This window comes from Pipra filicauda, unplaced genomic scaffold (assembly GCF_003945595.2).
Source record: "Pipra filicauda isolate LSUMZ 115617 unplaced genomic scaffold, ASM394559v2 scaffold73_size2923735_pilon, whole genome shotgun sequence".
Lineage (NCBI taxonomy): Eukaryota > Metazoa > Chordata > Aves > Passeriformes > Pipridae > Pipra > Pipra filicauda.
The window spans coordinates 290,468-313,349 of NW_024104909.1; the positions used below are offsets into that span (position 1 = coordinate 290,468).

General features: G+C 54.9%; 1 protein-coding gene across 1 annotated transcript; it reads right to left on the minus strand.

Annotated features, from left to right (window-relative positions):
• Positions 1–1,623: 1,623 nt before the first annotated feature.
• NLRC3 (NLR family CARD domain containing 3) lies at positions 1,624–19,108 on the minus strand. The gene is made up of 18 exons (XM_027732745.2): positions 19,027–19,108; positions 18,285–18,545; positions 15,445–17,191; positions 14,815–14,901; positions 14,041–14,124; positions 13,686–13,769; positions 13,109–13,192; positions 12,917–13,000; positions 12,381–12,464; positions 4,720–4,803; positions 4,192–4,275; positions 4,003–4,086; positions 3,639–3,722; positions 3,044–3,127; positions 2,848–2,931; positions 2,545–2,628; positions 2,258–2,341; positions 1,624–1,753 (listed from the first exon to the last, which is right to left on the minus strand). The coding sequence occupies exons 1-18, from the start codon at positions 19,106–19,108 to the stop codon at positions 1,663–1,665; spliced, it is 3,360 nt and encodes a 1,119-aa protein (XP_027588546.1). The 3' UTR covers positions 1,624–1,662.
• Positions 19,109–22,882: the final 3,774 nt, after the last annotated feature.

Here is a 22,882-nt window from a genome sequence, read left to right on the forward strand (position 1 = left end):
GTGTTTATTTCCTATATTATAGGCCCGAGTCAAAAAGAGACTTCATACCTTGTGTGCACAGAGCCAGAGCCTCTCTTCAGGCAGCACTGCCACCTAGCCTTCCAGCATGGCCAGCCAGGTTTAGGGAGGCCACAGTTTGTGTTGCAGCTCCTTGTGCCGGGCCAGAACAGCAGCACCATCAGCAGCCACCCCTGTGCCAGTGAACTGAGCTTCCAGCTCAGGATCTGCAGCCGGGGCAGTGGAGCACAGCTCACCCCCTGTGTCGTGCAATGCAAGGGGAAGGCTGCACAAAGCATCTTGTCATCTGGGAACCAGTTTATTTCCAAGTATGTACATACCCACAGCTCAGCCCAGCGTTCCTGCTGTCAGCCCCGGGGTCCCTGCAGCAGTCACTGCCCCGAGTGTGCCAGCGTGTCTCAGAGTGGGCTCTGGCTGGGGTGGGGTGGGGAGGGGGGCAGTGGCTGGAGGGGGCTCTGGGAGGTTCATAGTTCATAGTTCTACTGGTTCACCTGCAAACCTGGCACCTTCTGGAGAGCCACTGTGCAATGCACACTAAAGCATCACCTGGCACCTCTGCTTTCAGCAGCCTGCCCAAAAGGTGACCTGCTAGGGCAGACCTTGCCTGCAGCTGGGACATGGGGAGGACACATCCCAAGGCCACAGAACTTGTCACTGATGGCAACAGCAGGAGACCCAAGAACTCCAGCCTGAGCAGGAGGGGCAGGGAGCTAAGGCAGTCCTGGTGTAGCACCCAGACACTGTGCTGGAGACAGCTCATCCTGCAGTGCTGGTCCTCTCACGTTTACCCTCCTACTCCTCCCATTTTCCTGAGGACTTTTCATTTCCAAAGGTCTTTCTAGATGGTTCTGCTCTTATGCCTTGAGTTGCCCGTCTCTTCACTAGAGAACAGCTCTACCAAACCCTTCAGGCATGTCTGATCAGCACCAACCTGTTACTGAGGGCACAGCAACAGCCCAGGATCCTGCTGCGAGTGCCCGGGTCCACAGCACTGCCCTCGTCCAAGCAAGGAATCAGCAAACCTCCTGTGTCCTTATGGCATTTCAAGGGGAGCCTGCAGGACCAGGCTGTATTTAACCAGGTGAGAAGGGGCTGCTGTGAACCCTGTCTGCTTTTCACCCAGTTCTTCTGGGATCCTTGCCAGAAGCAGAAGACAGAGAAGAGCTGGCACTGGGAGCAGAGCCCTGGAGCCCCATCGGGGGTGTTGCAACATTTGCCCACAGTGACTTGGGCTGGGACAGAGCAGAGGTCCAGGATGCACCTTGTCTGAGTCAGGGTCCAAGCACAGCACTGTAACCCTGTGGAGATCACAGGAGGGGTTGCTGCTGCATGAAGATAAATCACCCACAAAACCAAGGTCTGGCATGTTGGGTCTGCCCCCTCCTCCCTCCTTTTTGTGTTTTGCTCATTCCTTGAAGCTCCCCCAGAGCCTGGATGAACAAGGACACAGGCACACATCCCTCAGCTTTCAACGCCAGCGAGTCTCGACCCTCCTGCACTGCTGATCTGGACACCCTCGGTCCTCCTGGGCCACGCCAGGGAGCTCAGGAGCTCTCCTTGCCCCAGCTCTCTTCCCTGAGATGGGAACCAAGCAGCTCCCTGTGGGGTCACACTGGCCACACTCCTCACTGCAGCCAGGCCCCCTCACACATCCACGACGCAGTTGGGAGCGTTTGTCCGGATGGTGTCGGAGATCATCTTGGCTCCCGACTGGCCGATCCGATTCCCCTGCAGGCTGGGAGCAAAGACAAGAGGAGCTCAGGCTTGGGTCAAGCAGGATCCTTGGTGGGCACGAGAGATGCTCCCCAGCTTTGCACCAGCATCACCTGCACCCTCCCCACCCCATCCAGAAGCTCTCCTGGGACTCCACTTCCAGGAGACTCTGAGTTTGAGAGCCTGAAGGCTGGGGCCAAGGTGAGGAGCTGGAGGAAACTCCTGGGGAGCTGGAGGGGCTGAGCCACTTCTCACCTGAGCTGGAGGGGCTGAGCCACTTCTCCCCTGTGATATTTTGGGGAGTATGTGGCTTTTGAGGTGGTCCTTTGCCACAGAGGCATCCCTGAAGAGGAGCTGTGTGGGTATTGTGGCTCTCATGCCTGAAGGAGCATGGGATGCCCCTGCCCTGTTGGGGAGGTCCCTGTAGGACAGCCAGGAATGGGCAGTGCTGGGTGGAGAAAGTCCTGGATGGTTCCCATGGTCTCCCCCATCTCTGCTTTTACCATCCAGTGCAGCAGCCACTTACTTCACGTAGGTGAGGCCGTGGTTGCCCTTCAGGGCGGTGGCGATGCAAATGGCTCCGTCCATGCCCAGGGAGTTTTCCTGCAGGCTGAGGAAGGCAGGAGGGTCAGAAAGCACCAGCCAGGGAGAAGTGGCCACCAGGAGGGAATGCGTGGCTCGGACACTGTGAAAAGCCACCCACTCAGGGGTTTGCCCTGCTGAGAACCATTGGCTTGGCCATTCCCTCGCTGCTCCCTCCAGGAAGGTCTGGAAAGGCTCTTCCTGGCTCACCCCAGGGAGAGGGATACTCACTTGAGGCGGCGGAGGCTGCTGTTGACCCTGAGGGCGTTGGCCATGGCCTTGGCCCCTGCCACGCCGATGGAGTTCCCCCGCAAGCTGAGAAGAAAGGCAGGAGGTGAGGAAGGACAGCCTGGGGTGACCCCAGGTGGGAGGAGGTGGGAGAGGTGGTCCCACACCAGCGAGCCAAGGGACGAGCAAGCCAAGTCTGGACACGATGCAAGGGTGGAAGTGGTGCTGAGGTAAGGACCAGGATCTCGGACACCCCGGGGATCAGTGTCACAGCCGTGGGGACTGATGGCCCCACTGAGCACTTACTCCAGGATCTGCAGGCTCTTGTTGACCATCAAAGCTTCTGCCAGGGCTTGGGCACCAGCGGTCCCAACCGAAGCCATTTGCAGGCTGCAAGGGAACAGGGACCCTTCAGCACACGTTGTGAGGTGGACGTGGTGTGCTAATTACACAAGCTAATTAGGCTGCAGCTCCAGGGCCCCGCCGCAGCCTGGATACTCACTGGAGATCTGCCAGGGTCGTGTTGACCTTCAGTGCCACAGAGAGGGCAGCCATTCCCTCGTCTCCGATGGCATTTTCCTGCAAGCTGAGACACCCAAGTGCTGCCTCTGCCTGTGGCCTCTGCACCCAGGAGCAGGGAGAGGGACAGCGAGCACAGGGCACAGTGTGCCCACCATTCCCAAATGGCTTGGGGGACCCCAGGCCACCAGGCCCTTGGAGCAGCCCCAGACAGGCACATGCAGTGGTGGCACAGCAGCCTTCCAGTACCTAAAGGGGCTCTAAGAGACTTTTGACAAGGACATGGAGTGCCAGAACAAGGGGAACAGCTTCCCACATCCAGAGGGCAGGGTTAGATGGGATATTGGGAAGAAATTCCTCCCTGTGAGGGTGGGGAGGCCCTGGCACAGGTTGCCCAGAGAAGCTGTGGCTGCCCCAGCCCTGGAAGTGTCCAAGGCCAGGTTGGACGGGGCTTGGAGCAACCTGAGACAGTGGAAGGTGTCCCTGCCCATGGCAGGGGGGTGGAATGAGATGATCTTCAAGGGCCCTTCCAGTAGGAAGGTGCTGCCCAGGACCCATCTGCCCATGTCCCCACTTACTCGAGACTGGCCAGGCTGCTGTTGGACTGTAGTGCTTGTGCCAGGGCCATGGCAGCTTTTGCCTGGATGAAATTCCACTGCAAGCTGCAAACAGGACAAAATGGGAGGTGAAGCCTGGAGCTGTGAGCACACCCTGATCCCTCTCTGCACCCCTCTCTGCACCCACCCAGCACAGCAGAGGCTGGGATGTGACCCCTGGGCATGACCCCGTGTGTCGTCGGGGATGGCAGAGCACACCTCCCACCGAGGGTGACCCAGGAGTGCCACTCCCACAGCCTTGAGGGGCTGGGGGCCAGGAGCAGTGTCCCTGCTCTGTGGCCATGCAAGGGGCTTCAAACCAGGCCAGGTCCAGGAGGAAACTCACTGGAGGGATGTGAGTGCCCGGTTCTCTCCGATGGCCAAAGCGATGGCTTTGCCGCCTTCGTCACACAGCAGGTTTGCTGCTAAGCTGGAGACAGGGACAGAGGACACAGGTCACACACACAGTGTTTGGGACAACTCCAGGGGCACCATGCAGCAGCCTGGGTGCCCTCCTGGGGCCCACGGGACTTACTCCAGCCTCCTGAGGGTGCTGTTGGTCCGCAGGGCGCGAGCGATGGCAGGGCCCCCCTCCTTGCTGATGGAGTTCTCACGAAGGCTGGGGGAAGACGTGGGGCTGGGAGGAGCAGCAGAAGCAGGAGCTGCTCCCTCACAGCCCCCTTGGCCCCCTGCTCTGGGGCTGACACCACCTATTTTGAGGATGGCAGTCTGTCTGACTTGAAACTCCACTAGCATCAGCACCTTCATTCCCTGCATCTCCATTCCCTGTGTATCCCGTGGACACTGGTGGCCCGTCAGGGCTTTTTCCCAGTCTCCCATCCCTGCTGCCATCACTTCATTCCAAGACATGGCTGAACAGATACTGTCCCAAGGGGGGAAAGCTAATGATGGAGAGAAGATTCTCAGAGCAGGAGGAGGGACAGAAGCTGCTTTTAGCATCCCAGAGCACTTGTGGAAAAAAACAGGCACAAGCCAGAATGCCAAAAGGTTCCCACATCCCAGCAGCAGCTTTTGGCCAGGGTGGCTCAAAAGACTCACTTACTTGAGGCTGATGAGTCCCTTGTTGGAACAGAGAGCCGCTGTCAGTGCTGTGACCCCTGTGCTGCTGATGGAGTTGCTCTGGAGGCTGAGACAAACAGAGAAGGTGTGAGGACAGGACAGCCTTGGCATCACAGGTAAGCTGTGGGGTCATGTTTGGGGTGAAAAGTGCCCGTTTCACAGAGAAATGAGCATCTCCCAGCTACAGGAGGTGGGGGGAGCCAAGGCAGAAGGACCAACACTGGGAACAGTCAGGGCAGGTTCAGCATCTCCTGCTGACCAGCAGCACTGGCCCCACCAAGCAGAGGTGATGGGGTTTGCCAGCACTTAGGGGCAGCCTTGTCCCCACCTGGCTCTTACCACAGCTGCCAGCTCAGCTGGGCAAGTGCTTTCCTGCAGTTTTGGTGTCCTTATCACACTGTGGGAAGCCACAGACAGACCCAGAGCACAGCCACTCATCACCAGGAGCCAGCAGGCCAGGCAGGAGAGGTCTCTGGCTGCTGCTCCCAAGGGGAATGAAGGTTGCACCATCCAACTCTGACTCTGCCAGGCCCTGGCCTGATAACTTCCTCCTTAGCCAATTCCCATCATTTTAGAGAGAAAGAAGACTCAAAGCTACTAATATCCTCCAAAGCAGAAAAAAAATCCTCCCTGGGTTGAGGATTGTCTTTGTCAGTGCTCTCCTGGTGAAGGCAGGGCCAGCCTGGCTGCTGCTGGAGTTGCCACATGGTGCTCCAGCCTGCATGGAGCATCCACAGCCCCGTGCCCCTCCAGGGGATGTGGACTGGGAGAGACAGGGGGAGAGTCTGGAGCAGTCCGAGGGCCTGAGGGGTGGGAGGTGTAGCTGGAGGGAGGAGGGTGAGCTCTGTTAGAAAAGGAGTCCAAGCATGGAGGGGTGTCCTAGTTAGGACAACTGAGACCAGTTCATCAGGGTATGGGTGTAACCCAAAACTGTGTATTCTATAGCCTTCCATGCCATTTCCCAGAAACTGTTATCAATGAACCATTTACACCATCTGCCCATAGAGCCTGACTCCTCAGGCTATAAACTAGGTGTTAAGAGGCCTGTGAGATAGGAGGATGCTCCTGTCCTCACACCCTTTGTGGAACTCCCCGCCCTGAGGGAAGTGCTGAGCATTCCTGCCTGAACTGCAGGATCTATAATCTTGGAGTCTTGGAACATTTTTAACCACTCTGTGGGATCCAGAGAAGGACTGCGGCTCATCGCTCTCAAACAGACGTGGACCACCACCCTATACTGGACTCCAATCACCACTTTGACCAGACTGCAACAGCTCTTCCCCCAGCATCTCACTGCAATCACCACTTTTGACTAGACTGCAACAGCTCTCCCACCAGCAGGTTCTTCCCCTCTCCCTTTACTTTGGACTCAAGCGGGGCCCAAGGAACACCACGTTGTTCATGCCCCAGGGTACTGGGTTATACATTTGGGTTTTGTGGGTTAAGACCAATTGTTTGTTTGTATGATTGTACTTACTGTATTATTTTAGTAAATTGTTATTCTGACTTATAATCTCTCCTTTGAGTTGAGTTCATTTCCCCTGCTGGTTAACTCTTAAACCAGCACATTTTGGCGCCCAACGTGGGGCAGAGAGAGAGAAGTCAGAATCACAATTTCACTTTAAGCATTTGTCTATTTGGATATAGAAACTCCCTGATCACCATGTTGTTTGATGCATTCACATGGATGTTGTATTTGAGCCTGTTCATATTTCCACAGATGGGGCACTATTTGCCTGTTTTGATGCTCTCTTTAAGACCAGGGAGAGGGATCCAAATTGCTTTATTAGTATATTATGTTTATGTCATTCTAACATCAGAAGCAATGAGTTTCATTGTAAATGTGTATTCAGTCCTGTTTGCCTGTCCTGGTTTGGGTTGCTACCTCTGGGGCCTCATTAAAAATCGTACCCAGCCCTTTGGGGGAACAGGGGGGGATGGTTGTTTCCAACCTCTCACCTCCTTTTTCCCCTTCAGACCTGCTACAACAGTTTTTGAAAATATTGAGTTCCCTTTTGATGTTAAGGACAGCATAATGTTATTGTTAGTGTTGCTCTGTCTGCTCTGTACTGTGTACACCATGTTTAGGGTCAGAACAGGGCCTTCTAGGGAGATTGTTTGGACACCTGCCCTGGGAGCAGATAATGCTGAGTGGCACGGGAAGTGGGAGGACATCAGCCAGTATTTGGAGAAGTTTTCTCCTCCAATGATCTGGAAATTCACCCCTGAACAACTGCAGGATCCTGTTAGCATGATAAGACTGGTGAGGGAAAAATGCTCTGGCAGCTCCAGAGATGGCCAGCTCACAGCAACCTGCTGGGCCCTGGCCACTGCCTACCGGACACTACTTGACATGGTACAGCACTGTCAGGGGGAGGAGAGAAGGACCAAATCTGCAGGCACCACGTCCACCCAAACCACAGCTGAGTCAGAGGGAGAAAGAAATAAACCAACCGGCACCGTGTCCACACAAACCATCGAGGAGCCAGAAGAACAACCAAAACCAATAGCAGTCGCCCCTGTCCAGAAAAGGAAATCAAAGACTAAATCAGTCCGTATAGCAAATGATGACGAAGAGGCAGGACCTTCACATCCACTGGAGGAGACAGAGCCAGAAATAATCACTCGGTCCCTATCCCTGGGTGAGCTACGCGAGCTCCGGAGAGAGTTCACACGACAGGCGAACGAGTCCATTCTGACCTGGCTGCTCCGAATCTGGGATGCTGCAGCTAACGATACAATCCTAGATGGGAGTGAAGCCAGACAGCTGGGGTCCCTGTCTCGAGATGTAGTCATTGATCAGGGGATTGGAAGGAGGCAGGAAACTCTCAGCCTCTGGCGGCGACTGTTGTGCAGTGTGAGGGAGAGATACCTTTGCAAGGAGGACCTCCACGTACAGCAAGGACAGTGGAACACGATGGAACAAGGTATCCGGTGCTTAAGGGAGTTAGCTGTACTGGAGATAATCTTTTCAGACGATGAAAGATTCCCTAAAAGTCCAGATGGCGTACAGTGCACCTCCCAGATGTGGTTAAAGTTTGCACGACTCGGGCCAGAAATGTATTCCCGCTACTTAGCAACGCTGCAATGGAGGGAGGGAGAGGACAAGGTGGGAGCATTGGTTAGTAAACTCAGGATGTATGAAGACACTGTCACCGCCCCATTACGAGCCCACGTCTCATCTGTGGAAACCAAACTGGCTGAACACGTCAGAAGCCTGGAAGAGAAAATTGAAGAGGGACACCAGAAGCTAAGAGAGGAAATTAAGGAAGGGATCTTCCATATCTCACCAGGACAAACAAGAGTCTCTGCTATTAGGAGCCAGCGTCCCCCAGCTAAGGAGAGAAGGTACACTCCACGTGGCGATCTATGGTTTTACCTCCGTGAGCACGGAGAAGATATGAGGAAGTGGGATGGGAAACCCACCCCTTCCTTAGCAGCCCGGGTACGTGAACTGAAAAGAGGAACAAGTACCACAAGGAACTCTTCAAGGGTAAACGCTGCTCCAGTCTCTCGTGGGCAAGACTCCAGACGGTACAGGAATGATGATACGTCTGATCCTCTTGAAGGGACCTCCAGGTCATACCCACAAGAAGAGCACAATGAGTACCATGACCAGGACTAGGGGTGCCCTGCCTCTAGCCAGGTAGAGGAGAGGGACAATCGAGTCTATTGGACAGTGTGGATTCGGTGGCCTGGCACATCAGAGCCACAAAGGTATAAGGCCTTAGTGGACACCGGCGCACAATGTACTTTAATGCCATCAAGATACGTAGGGGCAGAATCCATCTCCATTTCTGGGGTGACAGGGGGATCCCAACAGCTGACTGTACTGGAAGCTGAAGTGAGCCTGACTGGGAAGGAATGGCACAGACACCCCATCGTGACTGGCCCAGAGGCCCCGTGCATCCTTGGCATAGATTACCTGCGGAGTGGGTATTTCAAAGACCCAAAAGGACTTCGTTGGGCTTTTGGCATAGCTGCTGTGGAGACGGAGGAAATTAGACAGTTGAACACCTTGCCTGGTCTCTCAGAGGACCCTTCTGCTGTGGGACTGCTGAAGGTTGAAGAACAATTGGTACCGATAGCCACAGCAACAGTGCACCGTCGGCAATACCGCACCGACCGAGACTCTGTGACCCCTATACATAAGATGATCTGTGAACTGGAGACCCAGGGGGTGGTCAGCAAGACTCGCTCACCCTTTAATAGCCCTATATGGCCAGTGCGTAAGTCCAGCGGAGAGTGGAGGCTGACGGTGGATTACCGTGGACTCAATGAAGTCACACCACCCCTGAGTGCTGCTGTGCCGGACATGCTGGAGCTCCAGTACGAGCTGGAGTCCAAGGAAGCCAAGTGGTATGCCACCATTGACATTGCCAATGCCTTTTTCTCCATTCCTTTGGCAGCTGAGTGCAGGCCACAATTTGCTTTCACTTGGAGAGGTGTGCAGTACACCTGGAATCGACTGCCTCAGGGGTGGAAACACAGTCCCAGCATTTGCCATGGACTGATCCAGACTGCACTGGAAAAGGGTGAGGCTCCAGAGCACCTACAGTACATTGACGACATCATTGTATGGGGGAACACAGCGGGTGAAGTCTTCGAGAAAGGAGAGAAGATAATCCAGATTCTCCTAAGAGCCGGTTTTGCCATTAAACGGAGTAAGGTCAAGGGACCTGCTCAGGAAATTCAGTTCCTAGGAGTGAAGTGGCAAGATGGACGCCGCCTAATTCCCATGGAGGTGATTAACAAAATAGCAACCATGTCCCCACCAACCAGCAAGAAGGAAACACAGGCTTTCCTAGGCGCTGTGGGCTTTTGGAGGATGCATATCCCCGAGTATAGTCAGATTGTAAGCCCTCTCTACCTTGTGACACGGAAGAAAAATGATTTCCAGTGGGGCCCCGAACAACAACAAGCCTTTGAACAAATTAAACAGGAGATTGCCCATGCGGTAGCCCTTGGGCCAGTAAGGACAGGACAGGACGTGAAGAACGTGCTCTACACCGCAGCCGGGGAGAATGGCCCTTCTTGGAGCCTCTGGCAGAAAGTGCCTGGGGAGACCCGAGGACGACCGCTGGGATTCTGGAGTCGGGGATACAAAGGATCTGAAGCCAGTTATACACCAACTGAGAAAGAGATCCTGGCTGCCTATGAAGGAGTTCGAGCTGCCTCAGAAGTAATCGGCACCGAAGCGCAGCTCCTCCTGGCACCCCGACTACCAGTGCTGGGCTGGATGTTCAAGGGAAGAGTTCCTTCCACACATCACGCCACCGATGCCACGTGGAGTAAGTGGATCGCTCTGATCACGCAGCGAACCCGGATAGGGAACCCTAATCGCCCTGGGATTCTGGAAATTATCACCAATTGGCCCGAAGGTGAGAGTTTCGGACTATCCTCTGAAGAAGAGGAGGAGCAGGTGACACGGGCTGAGGAGGCCCCACCATATGACAAGCTACCAGCAGATGAAAGGCGATATGTGCTCTTCACGGATGGCTCCTGCCGCATTGTAGGGACAAACCGAAAATGGAAGGCAGCTGTATGGAGTCCCACACGGCGGGTTGCAGAAGCGACTGAAGGACAAGGTGGGTCGAGTCAGTTTGCAGAGCTTAAAGCCGTTCAGTTGGCTTTGGATATAGCTGAACGAGAGAAGTGGCCAAGACTCTATCTCTACACTGACTCATGGATGGTGGCCAATGCTCTGTGGGGGTGGCTGGAGCGATGGAAAAAGGCCAACTGGCAGCGCCAAGGGAAACCCATCTGGGCGGCGGAGATGTGGCAGGACATCGCTGGCCGGGTAGAGAAGCTGAGTGTGAAGGTCCGTCACGTAGACGCTCATGTAGGCAAGAAACGGGCTAATGAGGAGCATCGTAACAACGAGCAGGCGGACCGAGCCGCCAGGATTAAAGTGTCTCAGGTAGATCTGGATTGGCAGCACAAAGGAGAATTATTTCTGGCTCGATGGGCCCATGATGCCTCCGGTCACCAGGGGAGAGATGCAACATACAGATGGGCTCGTGACCGAGGGGTGGACTTAACCAAGGACATTGTCTCACAGGTCATCCATGACTGCGAGACGTGTGCTGCCATCAAGCAGGCCAAGCGGGTGAAGCCTCTATGGTATGGTGGACGGTGGTCAAAGTACAGGTATGGGGAAGCCTGGCAAGTTGACTATATCACGCTCCCCAAAACCCGCCAAGGCAAGCACTACGTACTGACCATGGTAGAAGGGAGTACTGGATGGTTGGAGACATACCCCGTGCCTCATGCCACTGCCCGGAATACCATCCTGGGCCTTGAAAAACAAGTTCTGTGGCGACACGGCACCCCGGAGAGAATTGAGTCTGATAATGGGACCCATTTCAAGAATGGCCTCGTAGACACCTGGGCCAAAGAGCACGGCATTGAGTGGGTGTATCATATCCCCTACCATGCACCAGCTGCTGGAAAAGTTGAGCGGTGCAACGGACTGCTGAAAACCACCCTGAAGGCACTGTGTGGGGAGACTCTCAAACACTGGGAGCTGCATTTAGCAAAGGCCACCTGGTTGGTCAACACCCGAGGCTCCATCAATCGAGCTGGCCCTGCCCAATCAGAACTTTTGCATACTGTAGATGGAGATAAAGTCCCCGTGGTACATATGAGAGGAATGTTAGGGAAGACTGTTTGGATTAGTCCCACCTCAAGCAAAGGCAAACCCATCTGAGGGATTGTTTTTGCTCAAGGACCTGGTTCCACCTGGTGGGTAATGCAAAAAGATGGGGAGACACGTTGTGTACCACAAGGGGACCTAATTTTGAGTGAGAATGGTCTGTAATGTTTCATTGTGTATATATATATATATATATAGATGTATATAGTTTTAAAGGGATATAGTTTTTTAAAGGGGGTTAATTTGGGCATGACATGGGTGGCATAGAATAAGGGGTGGATAATGTCCTAGTTAGGACAACTGAGACCAGTTCATCAGGGTATGGGTATAACCCAAAACTGTGTATTCTATAGCCTTCCATGCCATTTCCCAGAAACTGTTATCAATGAACCATTTACACCATCTGCCCATCGAGCCTGACTCCTCAGGCTATAAACTAGGTGTTAAGAGGCCTGTGAGATAGGAGGATGCTCCTGTCCTCACACCCTTTGTGGAACTCCCCGCCCTGAGGGAAGCACTGAGCATTTCTGCCTGAACTGCAGGATATATAATCTTGGAGTCTTGGAACATTTTTAACCACTCTGTGGGATCCAGAGAAGGACTGCGGCTCATCGCTCTCAAACAGACGTGGACCACCACCCTATACTGGACTCCAATCACCACTTTGACCAGACTGCAACAGCTCTCCCCCCAGCATCTCACTGCAATCACCACTTTTGACTAGACTGCAACAGCTCTCCCACCAGCAGGTTCTTCCCCTCTCCCTTTACTTTGGACTCAAGCGGGGCCCAAGGAACACCACGTTGTTCATGCCCCAGGGTACTGGGTTATACATTTGGGTTTTGTGGGTTAAGACCAATTGTTTGTTTGTATGATTGTACTTACTGTATTATTTTAGTAAATTGTTATTCTGACTTATAATCTCTCCTTTGAGTTGAGTTCATTTCCCCTGCTGGTTAACTCTTAAACCAGCACAAGGGGGAACTTACTCAAGGCTTTGCAGACTGTGGTTCACCCTCAGAGCTTCGGCCAAGGCAATGGAACCATTGTCTCCCACTGAGTTGCTGGAGAGTCTAAGACAGAAGAGGAAGAGCTGGTGTTACCACCCTTGGATCTGCCAGCAAGGGATTCACCTCCCCAAGGCTCTCCCTGCTCCAGCAATGAGCATGAACTTGCTGTCATCTCGTTCCCAACCTATATACACCTCTGTTCTTGTGGTTGGTTGGAGCTGAAATAGCTTTTAATGTTCCCACAGGGCCTGGAGCCCTGCTGCTTGCCTCTGCCAGAGGGAAGGCTTGGCTTCTCTGTTCTTTACATGTCTCCCTGCATCCCTAGAGATAGGGAGAGCATCTCCACAGGCAGCACTGCAGCCCCTGCCCCCTTCACCCACACCAACCGCCTTGGGCAGAGCCAGCAGTGCCCATCCTGCCCGTCCCACGGCCCAGCCCCCTTCCTGCCAGTCCTGCCCGCAGATCCCGGGGGATGTGGTGTTGGCATCCCCCCCCGTGCCCCGAGCTGTGCTCACGTCAGCTCCCTCAGGCTGCAGTTCTGCTTCAGCGCCTCCGCGATTTTCCTGGCGCCCTGGGCTCCGATGGCGTTTTTCTGCAGGCTGCGAAGGGGAGGAGGGCACCTGTGAGCCTCAGGTGCCGCGTCCCCGTCAGTGGCACCTCGGTCTGCTGGGTGGCCAGAGGGGGGACAGGAGGTCCTGGTCACTTACTGCAGGGTCACCAGCCGGTGGTTGGTCAGCAGGGCCTCGGCCAGGAAGGTGGCACCGTCCTCCTTGATGGTGTTGTGCTGAAGGCTGCAGGGAGACAGGAATGGAGCCGTGTACAGATGATTCTGCAGCGGGGCGAGGGGCCATGCAGGGCTGTGGGGCAGTGGCCACCAGCCCTGGTGTTTGCTTGCCCTCGTCCCTGGCATGAGAAAGGGTCTGGTCCCCAATCATCCCTGCCCAGGAGTCTCCCTCCCTCCCCTCCCCTGGGAGATGCCTCCATCCATGCAGCAGCACTCTGTGAGCTCCCATGAGAGGGATGGACCTTGACCTGGACCTCAGCTTCAACCTCAAGCTCAACCGAGGCAGAGAGGCAGGAGAATCCCAAAATCTCTGGCCCAGGGCTGGCCTGGTCACCTCCTCAGCCACCTGCACTTATGCTATTGCCCAGCATAACAGAACCAGGTTATGTCCAGGGCCTCCCCACATCCTGGCCCTTGGAGGTTGGGAAAACCTCAGCGGGACTGATGAGGGAAGAAAGGAGGCTTATCCTGGGGATTTGTTCCCAGAAGTTGAGACTTACTTCAGGGAGAGCAGGATTTGGTTCTTTTTCAGTGCATCAGCCAGTGCTTTTGCTCCGGGGGGGCCGATGGAGTTGCTCCGCAGGCTGGGGCAGGACAGGCAGAGAAGCCAAGGTTAGCAAAGGCAGGGGCACACCCTGTCTGAGCCAGATGCCTTCCTGTAGCACTGCTGAGGTGGAACATCAGGCTGGCAGCTCACAAGGGTTACCTTCACCTCTGAGTGCTGGTGGCTTTAGGGGCTGAAGAGCCCTCCAAGCTCAGTCAGGCTGGGTGGGATCCAGCCCCAGTGCAGCCATGGGAATGGTTCTCAGTGGGGAACATGTGCATGGCAGGAGCTGGTACAGGGGGAACACTTACTCCAGTGCCATCAGGCTTCTGTTCACCAGCAGCGACCTGGCCAGTGCTTTGGCTCCCTTGTTGCTGATCTGATTTTCTGCCAAGCTGCCCAGAAAAAGAAAAATTGGGTGTTTTTCTGGAGGAGAAAGAGACTTTCACGGCTTCTGGCATATCCCAGGATGCAGCTGGGATGTGTGAGCAGAGGGAAGCCATGTGGAACGTTTGGTTCATGGTACAGCCAAAGTTGTGGGGGCTCTGAGGTCTGCTCTCCGGAGTGAACACCAGGCAGAGGACTGCAAGGACAGAGTAGAAAGGGAGTTTCTAGACTTAAAATTAATCTGTGTCATGAAATGGAGCTCAGATTGCAGCACGGGGGACCCTGTGCAGCCATGAGGAAGGGCAGGGAGGTGAAGAAAGTGGGGACCCCTCTGTCCAGTACAAGACATCTTCCTGCATGGGGGTCAGGAGCCTGTCCCCTCCGTACATCAGATCCTCCCTGCAGAGCCTCAGGTGTCCAGCAAACTGCTGTGACCTCAGGAAGCAGTTTGTTGGGATAGCCTGAGGAGGCAGAAGCTTCAGGAAGGCTGGACAAAACAACCTGCCCAGCCACCATGAAGACATGGGGTAAGGTCACTATGCCTTGGTGCAGGAGATCATGTGGGGCTGTCCTTGTCAGTAGACACCCAGGGAGCCAGTGGGGAGACACTCCTGGAGGACCCTCACACTGGTTTTGAGGTGTCCCCAAGTCCACGCTGCATCCCCAGGACATTCAGTCTGCCCTGGGCCAGGTCCTACCTGAGCTTCTGGATCTGGCAGTCCTTCACACTCAGCACACTGCCCAGCAGCTCCATCACATTGTCCTTAAACTGATTATTGTCCAGCCTGGAGAAGACAGGAGAAAAAAGCAGAGAAAGACAACCCTCCCGTGACAACTACCCATCACGGGTGGAGAAACTCAAGGACAGAAGCAGAGCTGACTCAGTGGTTGTTGGTGGGCCCATGTCTCAGTTGAGACCTTGGAGTGACATTTGAGTCAGGGGGGAGCCTTCCAGGACTTAAACAGAGCTTATAAAAAAGAGGGAGAGCAACTTTTTACATGGGCAGATGGTGATAGGAGAAGGAAGAGTGGTTTTAAACTAAGAGAGGAGAGATTTAGATTAGAAGTTAGGAAGAAATTCTTCCCTCTGAGGATGGTGAGGCCCTGGCACAGATTGCCCAGAGTTGGGGCTGTCCCATCCCTGGAAGTGTTCAAGGCCAGGCTGGACAAGAGAGCAACCTGGTCTAGTGGAAGGTGTCCCTGCCCATGGCAGGGGATTGGAATGAGATCATCTTTAAGGTCCCTTCCAACCCAAACCATTCTGTGATTATGAGTCACAGCCCAGCATCCCTGCTTGCTTTTCCCAGTGCAACCCCACCAGGACTCACCTGAGGTTGTGGCAGAAGAGGAGCTGGGAGAGCAGGCTCTTACAGACATTGTAGGTGAGGCAGTTGGACAGGTTTGTCTCCTCCATGCAGACGTCAGAGGCCTGCAGGAGATAAGCCAGGGCAGAGCAGTTCACAGGGGTGAGCATCCCGGCCAGGCTCTGGTTCTTCATGGCTTCCTCCACAGCCTTGGGGATCTCCATGTGCTGGATTTCGTGCAGGCAGCGCACGGTGTTCACCGTGCGCAGGGAGATGGCGTAGTCGGTGTTCAGGCAGCCCTGCAGGAACGTGGTCGCTTGGCTCCTGAAGCCGTTCTGCTCGTCCTTCACCAGGAGCCACCCGGAGAGCAGCTTGTTCACCTGTGGAGAGAGGAGCCCAGAGAGGAAACGAACAAAGACGTCCAGCTGCCTGTCCTCTGCCTGCAGCGATCTCTGCACGGCGCTCCTGAAGTGGCTGAGGAAGCCCAGCTTGGGCCAGGACATCCCGCTCTCCGTGAAGAGGTCAAATATCGCCCGCTTGGCCGCCGTGTAGTAATAAAGAGCTGCCAGGAACTCCTGTATGGTTAAGTGGGAGAAGTAATAGGCTGTGGAGGTCTGCATCTCCTCCTTGAGCAAGAGGCGAGTGCACAGGCTGCTCTGCAGCAAGGAGAGGTCGATGCCGTGTGCCTTCATGTCCTGCTCGTAAAACACGTGTTTCTTCCTGAGCAGCCCGTAGAAGGCCAGTCTGCCCAGGCTGCCCACTATCTTCTTGCTGTTGCTCACAGCCTGCTCGATCCTGAGGGTTTCTCTTGGCTTTTCTGGCCAGTCACTGCCCACCAGAGCCATTTTAAAATAATAGGAGTAGATTTCTGACAGGGTCCTGGGGACAACGGTTGTTTCTTGGCGTTGACCCACACTGGTTTTTAGGTAATAGGCAACTGAGGAGCCAGAAATCCAGCAAAAGCCAGGAACAGTGCACAGGACGTGTAACGACCTGTTAGCTCTGATGTGCTGCAGGACTTGGCTGGACAGGTCTCTGTCATCAAGGAACATCTGGTCCAAGAAGTCCTTTATCTCTGCAGCCCCAAACCCCCGTATTTCCGTCATCCTGTCCACCAGCCCTGCAGGGATTTGTCTGGCTGCCGTCGGCCGCGACGTGACCCAGACAGAAGCCTCCTGCAGCAGGTTGCCCCGTATGATGTTGGTGATCAGGTTGTCCACTGGGATCTCCTTTTTGGGATCAGTGCATACCACTGCGTTGGAAAAGTCCAGAGGAGTCTTGAACTCATCCAAGCCATCGAGGATGAGCAGGGTCCTGGCAGCTCCTGCCAGGATGCAGCTGGGCTCCGTGATGTGAGGGAAGGCTGAGCAGATGAGCCTCTCGGCAGAGAGCTTCTCGTGGGTGTTGAGCTCCCGGAAGGTGAGGGGCAGCACAAACATGATGTCCCTGTTGATCTCCCCCTTTGCCCAGGTGCAGACAAACAGCTTCACCAGTGTGCTTTTGCCGATCCCAGCCACTCCAATGGTGACAGAGATCCGTGGTGGGATGCTGACCTTGGAGAGAGGCTGGAAGAGCTTCTCCAGAGGGATGCTCTTGGATGTGTTTGGTAGGCCTTTGGTGGTTTCAATCTGCAGGATGTCGTGCTCCTGCTGCTGGATATCAGTCAGTCCTTCCACCAGCAGCAGGTTGGTGAGTCGCTGCAGGGCACCTGTCTCCAAGCCATTCCCATAGTAGCTTTGGAGGCTCTCCAGGTGCTTCTGCACCATGGGCTCTGCACAGAGAAATGAAAAAGGGGGGTGAGGAGAAGGTGCAGGATGGTAGTCACAGATACAAATGAGAGAAGCTGCTTCACATTTTTGCCATGCCCATGCAGAGGGGAAACCTCATGGTTTTACATTTGGGCAGGAAGGTACATGCCAGGGCTCAGAGGGCACTAAAAGGCTTAAATGGCCCTGAACAGCCTCAGCCATTATTCCAGGAGCCCATTGAAGCTCAGGCCTGGGCCTTCAGCCCCTGACTAAGCTACACTGTAGGAGCACTTGGCTACAGCCCCATCATGCCTTTGCTGTGGTGGACCTTCCTGATCTGGACCTTGGTCTTGGACCTCATCACTCTGCCCTTGCTTGGTGATCACTGGACTGTGTCTGAACCTGGTTCCCTTGCTGGACCTGATCCTGACCTCTGGATTGACTTCATGGCTTGACCTCAGTCCTGCCTCATCAACATGGATTTGTTTGAGAGTTGGACTCCTGGCTGAACCTGGTGACCACCTGGTGACCACCTGGACCTGTCCTGCTCACCTGGCTCAGGTATCACAGCACTGGTACAGTGAAATTAAACCCTCCAGCAAAGACTGGACAAGCAGGGAATGATGCTGCAAGAGATTCAGAGTGGACACCAGCCAAGGCTGGAGCCTCCCCAGCAGGAGGGAAACAAGGGAAACCTCTCCTAACAAGAGGGTTGCAAAGAGAGCCTGAAGTTTGGGCAGCCACCAATGGATGTGGTCAGGGATGTCCAGCCATCCTCCTGCCATCCCCCTGTTCCCAGCCCAACTGTTGGGACTGACTGATATGATCTGGGCACTGAGGACCTTAAAGACCCCTCAGGCTGCCCAGAGAGGTGTGCTGAGGGCAGCGAGAGCACTGGAGGAAGGTCCCTCAGACACTGGCAGAGAGCCCTTGTCGCCCTCAGCCGTGTCCTTCCCCAGCAGAGACCCTGCAATGGCACCACTGCATCCACGGATGCCCCCAGTGGATCTGCCAATGCCACCTAGCTCTGTGCACATCTTGGGGTGCTCCAGCCAGTGCCCACAGCCAGGCCACATGTGCAGGCCCCCCTGGCTGGGTGCACAGTGTGCTGCCTACCATAGACAGTGATGTGGAGGTGGAGCTGGGAGTTGGTGGTCTCGATGAAGGTCTGCAGGGTCTGGCAGGCGTGGCTGCCCTTGCTGGCCAGGACATTCACCACGGCCCTCACCTGCTCGGGCAGGGAGCTCTCCTGCCGTGCCCGGCTGGCCTCCTCTGCTGTCAGGAGCTCCAGCCTCCCCAGGTGGCAGATGATCTCCTCCAGGAACTGCGGCGAGATGGACCTCACCAGCTGCTTGTGGTACCGGTGGATCCAAACCTCTGCAGGAGAGGAGAGTGGCACAGTTGGGTCTTGGCAAGCCCCGGGCACGTTGCTGACGGGTGACAGGGAAGGGCAGCAGTGGAAAGCTCCCTCTGACTCTGAAGGTAACAGGGAGTAAACTGGAGCCCTCCAGAGCTACCTGCCAAGTCCTCCTTGGGATGATGCCATCCCAAAGCCAAAGTGTGAGGGTGTTTTGTTAGGAGCCGCTAGGTCAAGGCAGCAGTTATTGAAAGAGACTGAAGAACACAATCATGAAAAGGCATTTCCTCCTGGGAAACCAAGCCCATGCAGAGAAAAAAGTCTGAGCAAGATCATTTCTCTTCAGAGACAGCTGTTCCACCTGTGCCAGCACAGCACTCCCCAAGCCCTTGGACTAGGAACTGCTGCCAACCCTCACATCTGGGTGCCCCAGCTTGTCCCATTTTTGAGACTGGAACTCCCCAGAGATGATGGATCTCTGGCTGCCCATCCACAGCTCACCTTCCATCAGAGGCCTCCCGTGACATGGGTGATCCCCAGGCGAGCAGTGCTGTGGCAGCAGCGTGGCTGTCCCATGGACCATCCCACACCCCTGACCAGCTCACAGCATCACCTGCAGCCTCTCAGCCCTCGTCCATGTTCCTGGTGAAAGAAGAGGAAAAGCATCAGGAGCATCAGAAGCCAGTTTGGTGCTGACTGTGGTTGCACCAAGGGTCCATTCATCAGCTTTTGGTAAGACCAGAGTCCCCAGCACTGTGGGCCTGGCAGGGGCAGAGACTGTGACATCCTGCTGCAGCATCTCTGGCAGACCTCATGTGCCACAAATTGGTGCCTTTACCACCACCGCTTTTGGCAGAACCCTTCTCAGGCAGAGTGATGAAGGGCTGTGAACTGCTCGTGCATCCTTCTCCTCTGTCGTGGAGGAAGTTGTGGGGCAGCAGGCAGAGCAATGAAGGGCCTGTTTTGGTTTCGAATTCACCTTGCTGCCGCCCAGAGCCTCTGTCTGGGCTTGCTGAGGGTGGCTCACACCACATCCTGTTGCAGAGCTCTGAATTTGCTCCACTTTCATCAGCACTGGTGAATCATCACTCAGGGAAGGAGCATTTACTTGCTCCCCCCGCTCAGCTGCTGCCAAACCACACTGGGGGCTTGGTGTTTTATTTTTAAGAAGTGTATCTGCTCAGAGTCCTGTTGTTCTTTGAGCAGAGGTGGAAAGGGCAATGCCTCAATGCCTGAGAGTGCTCCAAGCTTCACCTGTGTTAGCAGGTGGCATTGTGCTGTGACATCTCCACCAGCCCCCAAAGCCATCTCCAGCTGCTGGCTGTGTCCAGGTGGGAACTTCTCAGCCCCAGAGGATGTGTGATCACATCAGTGATGCACACACAGTGTTCCTGTGTCCTGGCACAGCACCCTTTCCTCCCCTCCATCCTAGAGCTCCCAGGATGCTCTAGATCCATGTGAACACCTCCATGCAGGCCAGTCAGAGGCATTTCAAGGGGGTCCCTGCCCGCAGGCATTACCTTTGCCAAACCCACTCCTGAGGGAGATGTGGACACCGTGGGGGCTTCAGTGCAGCCTCGACAACAGGTACAGGTAACACTCGTTTCCTTGGGTCAAACTCAACCTCTCCCAGGGAGAAAATACAGATGTAGCTTGGTAGAGTTTCTGGTCCATGGTGTAAGGTCGAGGTGCTTGGAACAGAACTCCTTCTGTTCACCCTCCTGGCTGGGTGTGCATGCAGAGATCCACTTCTCCCACCAGGAATGCGAGCCCAGCTGTGCGGATGGAGCAGGAGGGGGCCAGACACAGCATCTCCCAGGGCCGAGTCCCTCACAACCCCACTGGCTGGATCTCTCACTGAGGCTGTTTTGTGGTGCATCCTATGGGATGAGGTGAGTGACAGAGAGGTGCTGGGTGACAAAGCACCAGCCCATCCCCACCTGCCCCAGTGGTTCCTGGACAAGCCCTCGTAGGGGTGGGAGGTGCCGTCGGAGCTGGGTCTGAGCTTGTCTCTCACAGTTTGAGCTTTTCTCTCACAGTTTTCTCTCCAGGAGGGAAACCCCAGTCCTTCTGCTCTTCCCTGGCTGCCCAGCCCTGACTCTATAGTGTCAGAGCTCCACATGCCCCTGGCAGTGGTGGTGATCCCACAGCAAAGGCCTTTTCTCCATACAGGGAGGAGCAGGGCTTTGACAGCCTACTCTTGCTTTTCACCCCCCAGGCAGTGGCCCAGTCAATTAAGATGCCATCAATTAAAGGAGCTCAGTGAGCAATTCACAGCAAAATGTTCACCCTTTTATGTCTTCTTGCCTCTAACCAGCCTGGAAAATTCAATTAAGTCTTTGCAGTGCCCAGGTCTCTCCTCTTTGCCATGCAGTCCAGAGCACAGCCAGAATGAAAGGGGGTTTGCTGCCTGCAGGGATGTTCCCTGCAGCCCTTCCTCTGAAACGTGGATGGCAAGAAAAAGCCCTTTGATGGGGGAAACCTGCCGTAACACCAGGGAATATTCAACGGTGTCCTCCAGTGCTACATCAAAAACCAGCAGCCATGGGCCAACTCATGCAGAGGCATCTCACCAGGAGAATGACAGCAGCAGAAGACAAAGCAGCAGAAGAAATAATACAGGTGCTGCCATTTTTTTTCTGGTTCCAGTAGCAAAGTTTCAGGTGCAGCTCCGGGACCACACAGGGATGCTGGAGGCTGCATCCTACGGGGCTGAAGGACATAATCAGCTCTCACAAGAGCTGTCTGAAGAGTAAGGGCCAGCCAAAGCCAGGCTTTATAACCCCTGCAGGTGTTTCCAGAATGACCCAGCTCATTCCAAGGTTGCTGGCATGAGTCATGTTCTGACACACTCCTCTGTGCCTCAGAAGTCAATCCTGCACTCGTGCACCTCAGCCTGGTAGCGTAGCTACCACTTGGCCAGGACCAAGCAGGGACAAGTGTCCCACCAGCAGCTGGAGGAGCAGTGATCCAGCAATGTCTTGTGTCTGCTCTGCCTTGCCTGTGTCCCCAGGGACACCAGGACAAGAGGCTGGAAGGCGGGAGGCTGCCCAGTCAAACTGATGACTGGCACCTGCAAGGCCCAGGGAGGGAAAAGGGGGATTTTCTTGGCAAGAACTTGGCATTAACACTTTTTTTTTTTTTGCCTGGTGTGGTCCCAAAGCCCAGCCCAGGGGATAATCCCTCTGTCTAGGACTGTCCAGTCAACACTGATCTTCCAGCAGCTTCAAACCCGCATCCCACCATCCTCACATCCCACCACACCTGTTAGCAGGGTGTCCCTGCCCAAAACCAGTCAGTTCCTGGGAGCCACAACCACCATGCTGGCAGGTCTCTGACCTCCAGCACAGACAATTATCTCCCAAACAGCCTCTGTGCTTTTCACTGTGTCCATCTTGTTCCAGGATTCAAACTGCCTGGCATCGACACCAAAGAATACAGACCTAGAAGCAGCTCATCTCTGGCTCTAATCATGTACACACAGTTACTCTCCTGGAAGTCCAACATGACTAAAGCAGCTCAATGTGGGATCTGAGATGAAGGGACAGTTCGGAGGTGGCCACAGCGGGAAGCTGTCTGGAGACAACAGGTATTTACTGCCTCTCTGCTCTACCTGGCCTCTCAGATCTTCCTCCAGACATTCCCCTCAGACAGATCCATCATTCTGTCCTGTGGGAATCTGCTGAGGACTCGGGACCATGGCATGCCAGGAGCTGTCACAGCACCTGCCAGCAGCGCCTGGACTGCATCAGGCTGTGACACCCAGCAGTCGGAAATCTGTGGTTGACACCTCCCAGGGACTCGTAAGCAGATTCACCTGCAGCATCAGGAGACAGTGGTTGGCACCTCAAGCACCAGCTCACAGAGCCTGGAAGACCTGACCTGCTGCAGTGGGCTGGGGAAGGGCTGAGTGGTGTCAAGACTAGACAGGCACCAAAGTGCTGGGCAAGAGTCCCTGGATGGCTGCAGGGACCCACACACAGAAAACATCAGAAAATGGGCAGATCTACAGTATTGAAATAAGCTTAAAAGCTTTTTATATGAGCTAAAAATTGCATCATTAACCAGCACCTGCAGGAGCAGGGAAGCACCCACTCCAGTTCAGCTCTGTGCCCCGAACACACACGAAACCTCACCCTGGATGTTGCCTTCTCCTGACCCATCACTGCAGGGTTTGTCTGTGCAGCAAAGCTCTCCAGCCTCGGCAGCACAGCCCCTTCTCAGCACTGCTCTGCCTCCTCCAGACTCAGGGATGGAGAGAAACCAGCCCTGCCAGACCTTTCCACCACTTCCTGGTGGATTTCCTCCAGCGAATCTCAGAGTCCTTCACCAACACACCTTCGGAGCTTTTATTTAT

What these genes read in the sequence shown, in the direction of transcription:
- NLRC3 (XM_027732745.2), bottom strand. Translation starts at nt 19,108, where the DNA reads ATGGTCCATGGGACAGCCACGCTGCTGCCACAGCACTGCTCGCCTGGG. An exon ending in AGCAGCCTGGCCAGTCTCGA is followed by an intron (nt 3,128 to 3,638) that starts GTAAGTGGGGAC and finishes TGGGTGTCTCAG; the next exon opens with CTTGCAGGAAAATGCCATCG. An exon ending in ACGACCCTGGCAGATCTCCA is followed by an intron (nt 2,932 to 3,043) that starts GTGAGTATCCAG and finishes GTTCCCTTGCAG; the next exon opens with CCTGCAAATGGCTTCGGTTG.